Genomic DNA, 7,936 nt, shown 5'->3' with positions numbered 1-7,936 from the left:
CTGAGTAACACAATCTTGTAATCTAGAACGCCATGATACTGCTCCACCAGCCAATGTAAAGACATACCTTGACATAGACCTTCGGTTGTCTAAGTCACCTGCATAATCTGAGTCTGTAAAACCCTTTACACTTAGATCCTGACTTCCATAGCATATACGCATACTCTTTGTAGCTTTCAGGTATCTCAATATTCCTTTCACTGCCTCCCAATGTTTCTTGCCTGGGTTTGACATGTATCGACTTACTACTCCCACTACAAATGCAATGTCTGGGCGAGTAGCAATCATTGCATACATCAAACTACCCACTGCAGACGCATATGGAATCTTATCCATTTCCGCCTATTCTTCCTCAGACACAGGACAATCTTGTTTGCTAAGTTTCACTTATGGTGGCAATGGAACACTAAGTGCCTTTCCCTTCTCCATATTGAAACGTTGCAAAACCTTGTCAATATACTCTATTTGAGATAACCAAATCAACTTCTTTGATCTGTCTCTCTCAATGCGCATACCAAGTATATGACTTGCCTCACCCATGTCTTTCATGTCAAATGATTTTTCCATCTTTGACTTCAAAGCTGAAATTTCTTCCAAGTGCTTGCCAGCAATCAACATGTCATCCACATACAAAATAAGGATCAGCCAACTACCATCCTTAGCCTTCTTTGTATATAGACAGTGATCGAGCTCACTACATTTGTAGCCTTGAGAAAGCATAAACTTGTGGAATTTATGGTACCATGCCCTCGGTGATTGTTTTAAGCCATAAAGACTCTTTAACAACTGGCATACCCAATCTTCCTTGCCTTTCTCAAAAAACCCTTCTGGCTGCTGCATGTAAATTTCCACATATAAATCACCATGCAAGAACGCTGTCTTGACATCCATTTGGTGCAACACCAAATCTAATATGGCAACCAATGCAAGAAAGCATCTCAATGTAGTCATCTTGACCAGTGGAGAGAAGACTACATCAAAGTCAATGCCTTGTTCTTGCTTAAATCCCTTGGAAACAAGCCTTGGTTTGTACTTTGGCTGACTATCATGAGCGGTGATCTTTTACCTGTGGTAATTTAACTAGCTTCCATGTCTTGTTTTTATGCAGAGCTATCATCTCTAACTGCATGGCCAATTGCCAATTCCCGGAGTCCTTCATTTGCACTGCTTCCTTGTAACATGAAGGCTCATTGCAATCAATCAACATGACATAGCTCGTAGATGGAACAAACCTATCAGGAGGTTGCATGACACGTCCAGATCTACGCACAATAGGTGGCTCAGGCTTAGCCACAACCTGTGGTTCCACTCTATCCTGTCCTTGCTCCTCTTGAGCCCTGACATTTTGTCTTGCACGTGTAGGTCCATCTTCTTGGAAGATAACTCTTCTAATCTCCTCAACCCTCTCTGGTTTAGAATGATATTTGGATTCATTAAAGTGAACATCATTGCTGCGGACAACCTTTCTGGATTCGGGATCCCAAAGTCTGTACCCCATCTCACCAGAATTACCATAGCTTAGAAAGATGCACTTTCTACTCTTTGGCTCAAGTTTGTTCCTAAATTCCTTTGGAACGTGAGTATATGCCTCATAGTCAAAGACTCTGAGATGCTTGTATGAGGGCATTTTGCCTGACCATACCATTTCTGGCACTAAATCCTTCTGCAAAACCTTGCTAGGAGATCTATTTACAAGATGAACAGCTGTTGATACAGCTTCAGCCTAAAACCCATTTGGCAACTCTGCATTAGACAACATACTTCTGACCTTCTCTTGTATGGTCCTATTCATCCTCTCAGCAACACCATTTTGAGGAGGATTGTAAGGAGCAGTAAGTTCACGTTTTATACCTTTTGACTCACAAAAGTCCTGAAAGGCCTTTGAAACATACTCTCCACCATTGTCAGTGCGTAAGCATTTAAGCTTCTTGCCACTCTGATTCTCCACAAGTGTCACAAACGTTTTGAAAACACTAAACGCTTCATCCTTGTGCTTGAGAAAGTAAACCCATACTTTCCTCGAGTAATCATCTATAAATGTCATAAAGTAAGAAGCTCCCCCCTAGAGATAGGTGAGGCATAGGTCCACACAAATCACTATGAACAAGTGGCAACTGTGTATCTCTTCTATTGCTTCTATGCTTATGTGGCTGCTGTGTTTGCTTACCATACAGACAATGTTCACAGAATTCAAAATCATTAAATGAAAAACCAGGAAAATAACCAAAACGAGACAAGATTTCCATTCCCTTCTTGGACATATGTCCTAACCGGCTATGCCACAAAGAAACGTTCGGCTGCTTGGTTACATTGATTACATTTTTAGAGACATTTGATACATAAATCATGTAAAGTCCTCCAGACTTTACTCCATGTGCTACTGTCATAGAACCCTTGGATATCTTTTACATGTTCTGTCCAAAAGTGGTGACGTAGCCAGCATCATCAAGTAAAACTGTGCTGATCAAGCTCTTTGTAATTGCGAGAACATGTCTCACATTCTTCGACGTGAAAGAAGAGCCATTCTGAAAATTCAATTGAACATCTCCAACACCTAAGATCTCACATGTCTACCCATTGCCTAGCCGAACATGATCTTTAGTGGTCACATAAGAGGTAAACCACTCATTGTTTGGAGACACATGAAGTGATGCCCCTGAGTCTATAATCCAGTCACTCAGTGCATTTCCATCAGATGCTGTAAGAAGAGCTGAGTCCATTGTATTCTTCAAGAAGTAGATGTCTCTTGACACTAGACTATCATCCTCTGCAACAGTGTTTGTCACATTTATTTCTTGAATCTTCACTGAGGACTTGTTCTTCTCACCATGGTCTTCAGCTTTCTCTTTGCCCTTTTCTGCTTTCCATTCTCTGCAGTCTCTTTTCATGTGACCCTTCTTGCCACAATGGTAGCATTCTATGTCACTCTTGCCTTTAGCACTGCGGGACTTGCTACGAGACTGATTCCTCTTTCCACCTTTGTACTTTTCTTTGGTCCTTCCCCTGACAACTAAGGTTGTTCCTTTGCCTTTGTCCATTGTCTTTCTATTGGTTTCTTCAGTAAGCAGACTTTCTTCTACACCTGCTATGTTCAAACTATCTCGAGGTGTAGAATTACTCAAAGCTGTGCGAAAAGTGTCCCAACTTTCCGGCAATGTGATCAACAGGAACATAGCTCTAACAGGTTCATGAAACTTGACACCTTGAGCTGACAATTGACTATAGATTGTGTTGAATTCATTCAGATGATTGGACATAGGTGTCCCTTCTTTCATCTTCAAGTCAACAAGCTTCTTAAGCCAGTATACCTGTGAAGCTGCACTCTGCTTCTCATAAAGATCACTCAGCTTTAACCATGCTTGATAAGCCAAAATCTCGTCTGCTACATTGAAGTAAATGCTTTCTACCAAAGTCAGCATAATGGTAGAAAGTGCCAATTCATCCATTTCGCTCCATTCACCTTCGTCCATATCTTTTGGTTTTATCCCCTTGAGCTTTATAGGTTTTATCTACTTCTTTTGTACCAACACGTGCCAAATCTACTTCTTCCACAATGGGAAATTGGTTCCATCCAGCTTCTTGATATTGTAAAGAGCAGTGTCCTGTGATCCAGCCATAGCTACGCTTCACAGTAGTTTACTTTCCTGGGAAAAATTCGGTAGAGTTTCCCCTGTAAACTGACCTCTGAACCAATATCAACCTGTCAAATGAACCAAGAAAGCTTCAGATTCTGCAGAAATTTTGGCAGAGTTTCCTTTGTAAAATGGCTCTTGTGTACTAAAAAAACAGACCAAAAAACAGCTCAAAAAACCACTGTCTCTCTAACACTGTAAGTTGTGGGTAAACCTGTCCTGCACCTGTACTGTCTCTGACTGTCCTGTCACTCTCCTGTAAGCATAGACTGCGACAATGCCTCAACGGAAGTAAAGCAAAGATGCAATCCCAACTGTCTAACTCACAATCAATACATCCTAGCTGCCTATCTAAGGGTGCTTGAGGGATCGCTCCAAGACCTGTATCACCGAAAGGATCTCAACATTCGAGAATCCCCCAACTCAATAAAACCTCACTCGACCCTCAACAAAGGCTGCAGTAAATCTAACAGTACATAGACTTCCCACAAAGTCATACATCCACAAATTTCCCACTGTATGTTGTAACCGCTGCGGCGTTTGTTTGCTACGTGACTCACAGCCAGCAAACCCTCAACAGACATACATCATCTCTGACAATACATCCCATGTGAAAGTACCTGCAATTTCAGGATGAAATCTGGAATATCAAGCAGCAAACACAAGCTACCTGATGAACTAGTGGATGTCGCCTACAGTCTGTGTGTAGATGCGCCCGTGTCGTATGTGACACGCCTCCAAGAACTGTGAGCCATCCTTCGATGTGTAGACAGCCACAAATCAACACTTTGGGAGTGTCGATATCCTCAGCACCTGCAGTCGTAGGCCGAAAACCCCAATTTTGCAGAGTCAGATCTGCACCCCTGAGACCACGTAGTCGAAAATGGCCTGCGCACAACTTTGTCGAAGCCGAACGGTGACCGAGATGACCTCAGAATGAAATTCTGAGCACACCAAGCCCTACAGTCTCTCCCACAAGATTTGGGGCCGTGTCTTTGCCTGTCGAATTTCACTCCAATCTGAGCTGGTGACTCTAGCCTCCTGTAGTGCTGCCCCGAGCCTCGATCTGAGCTCTGATACCAGTTGAAGTAGTACGAGCGGAAGTGCGACGCGAGAGAGAGTGCGAGAAGAAGAGCACAACGATATGGTGAACTCGCTCTACTGTAATGTGTAGAGCATAGTGAGTTCTTATTAGGTTTTTACAAAAGAATGTGTACATACCTGGCGGCCCGCCCACTTACCTGGGCGACCACATTGGGCTTTATACCCCAACAGCTTGGTTCCCTGCATAAACTTTCCTTGGGCTTGTTGTTGGTTTGACAGTTGTTGCACTGGACTGTGTGCGTTTCCACGAATTATGTGGCTTTTGGGTAACCATACCTGACAATCGTTTTTTTGTCTAGCCCGAGCAATTTCAGCGGCTATGACCCAAACCTTGGCCTTCGGTTTAGCTATTTTGACAGGTCTTTGCCAAGATTTGTGTTTCCATTCATATGCCTAAGTTTTGATTGTTGTTGGAGCACATTGATGTGACACTTCTTGTTGATATAGCGTGATAAACTCTTCAGGATATAGTAGAGGTTGTTGAAAGTCCTGTTCTGTGAAAATGTCTTGACCATTGAGTAAATCCACCTAGACTTTGTGTTTAAGAAGCCAAGGAACACCTAGAATGCAAGGTTTTGAGGCCTGCCCATAAGGTAGCACATGGAACTTGTGCTTGTATTCATGCCCCTGACCTATTATCGCAAGGATTGTCGCAAAATTACTGGTGACTTTGCCTCTATTGATCACTTGTAAACACAGTTGTTCTGCAATTACCTCTGTATATGGAAGCCTTTCAAACAATCCATGACTGATTATGTTGCACTCAGCCCCTGTATCTAGCAATGCATATGTCTCCACCCGCTCCTGAACAGTTTGAATCTTGATGAAAGGAGCCATACAGATATCATCATAATTCTCCTCGTTCTTGGCTATTTTGTGGACAATGAGTCGTACTAACTCCCGTGGTTTCACCAATCATATTTACTTCTATTGTAGGCTATAGATTGTCTGTCGTGGTCATCTCCAAGTCTGGTTGATGCGAGCACTCAATCTGTCGAACTAGAATGTTGTTTAAGCGCAATCCCTGTTTTTGTTTGCACTTTAAAATTCTGATTTGTGCTTCATCTTGTGCTTCCTTGATGACCGTTTTCTTTTCTTGTTCAATCTTCTTTGCATTGTGAATCTGTTGTAGCGTCTCTTGAGTTAATGGTTCTAGGTATTTCTTTATCCTACAACCACTAATCCAGTTAGACATCTTGCCTCTTTCAAGTGTTGCAACCTTAATGGCTACGCTAGATGATATGTCTTTTACTACAAACGGACCCATCCCTCTCTTTTTTAATTTTTTGGCATGTTGTTTCAAGGTATAGAGTAGCACATAATCACCAACCTGAAATTTTTTGGGTTTCACATGCTTGTTGAAAAATTCTTTCTGACGACACTTGAGCGCAAGTAAGGATGCTATCATTTGTAGACGAAGCTCACCTAACTTTTCAAGTTCATCAAGCTGCTCAGACAATTCATGTCCAGTCCACTCTAATTGCTTGGCAATTTGCAATGTAGGAAGCAAGAACTCAATGGGTAGAATAGCTTTAAAACAAATACAAGGTTAAACGCTGTCGTATGCAATTATAAGCCACTCAATAAGCCCATAATGCAGCATGAAGCTTTTGATCCCAATCTGTCCTTGACTCACTTACTATCTTGGTTAAAACTATACACAAGGTCTTATTTGTGGCCTCTGCTTGACCATTAGCTTGTGGGTGATAGGGTGCCGACTTTCTATGAATGATCATGAATTCATCTAGAAGATTTTCAATCATTGCGTTTAAAAAATGTTTTCCCTATTAGTTACAATTTCTATGGGCAATCCATATCTTACAATGACAAATTCATAAAGGAATTGCGTCGTAGTTCTAGCATCATCGTTGACTGTTGCTTTAGCCTCAACCCACTTTGTCAAGTAATCCATTGCGATGACAATGATATATTGGGCATGTGATCTATAAGCCGGGGGGATTAATAGGACCTACAAAGTCTATACCCCACTTGGCAAAAGCTCTTGTGACCATCATTGGTCGCAATGGCATTTCGTCTTTTTTATGGGAATTGTAGTGTGTTGGCACTCCTCACATCGTTTAGCATATTGTGTTAAAGTGGGCCACCATATTCAATAATCATTGTTGTTCTTACTGCCGAGAAATGACATCTAGCCACTCCTTTGTGAGCCTATTCTAGAAGAGGAATATATTCCGATTCTGTAGCGCACATTTGTAGCTCAGTATCCGCACAACACCTATACAATTGATCTCCAATCAATGGATAGTCCCTAGCCTCTATCTCAATTGCTCTTATCCTTGACTTAGACATTACTTTCGGAAACACTCTTGTCGTTAGATAGTCAATCAAGTATTGACTCCATTTTGGCGCTAAGTTTACTAACAAGTGGCATAATCCACAGGTGGTTTAAGCTAACAAAGATCACAAATGTTAACATAGGAGTTAACGTCTTGCTTCACGTCTGGCCAAAACTGTCCAAGTCATAAGTCTGTTGTTTTGAACAATGTAGACTTAAGATTTTGGTGTGTGCTTTCTGCAAATATGTATCAAATTCTTCAGGGATTAAGCACAATCTTAAAATCTTGTCCTGTCCCAGGTGATACAATTGTCCCGAAACCATTTGATAATTTCTCGCGTTCATAACCATCGACTTTGCCCTTACCTTGTTTTCTTCTTCATGAATCAACCCAAAAGTTAACACTTGCACTATGTTCTCAAACCATCGTGGCACCATTTCCACATTGAACAGATCGGCATCCGGTAGATCATCCTCGACTCCTATAGGTTCCTCTCCATGTAGTAGTCTAGAAAGATGATCCGCCCTCATGTGGGTAGTTCCTTTCTTTACTATTAACGTAAAGTCAAACTCAAGCAAGATTATAAACCATCTAACACTTCGCCGTGTATTGCATGGTTTATTGACCAAATACAACAGTGCTTGGTGGTCCATAAAAAATGTGAACTTGTTTGCTAGCAAATAATGCCAAAACTTTTTCATCGCATAAATCATGCCTAACCCTTCTCTTTCAGTGGTCGTATAATTTTTCTCTGCGCTATTAAGTTGTCTACTGGCATAGTAGATAGGAAAATACATGTTTCCATCTCTTGGTTGAGCCAATATACACACTATCACAAATGCTGTCGCATCCACGTGCACATGAAAATTCTTAAACCAATCTAGTCCTTTTAAGGTTGGTGCT

General features: G+C 41.5%; 1 protein-coding gene across 1 annotated transcript; it reads right to left on the bottom strand.

Annotated features, from left to right (window-relative positions):
* Positions 1 to 5,673: 5,673 nt before the first annotated feature.
* Positions 5,674 to 6,499, bottom strand: LOC147429042 (uncharacterized). The gene is made up of 2 exons (XM_086494971.1): positions 6,373 to 6,499; positions 5,674 to 6,266 (listed from the first exon to the last, which is right to left on the bottom strand). The coding sequence occupies exons 1-2, from the start codon at positions 6,497 to 6,499 to the stop codon at positions 5,674 to 5,676; spliced, it is 720 nt and encodes a 239-aa protein (XP_086351097.1).
* Positions 6,500 to 7,936: the final 1,437 nt, after the last annotated feature.

Source organism: Adiantum capillus-veneris, chromosome 22 (assembly GCF_014529385.1).
Source record: "Adiantum capillus-veneris isolate H3 chromosome 22, ASM1452938v2, whole genome shotgun sequence".
Classification (NCBI taxonomy): domain Eukaryota; kingdom Viridiplantae; phylum Streptophyta; class Polypodiopsida; order Polypodiales; family Pteridaceae; genus Adiantum; species Adiantum capillus-veneris.
The sequence above is the reverse complement of the archived record's forward strand: the minus strand, read 5'-3'. Positions and strand labels throughout refer to the sequence as shown.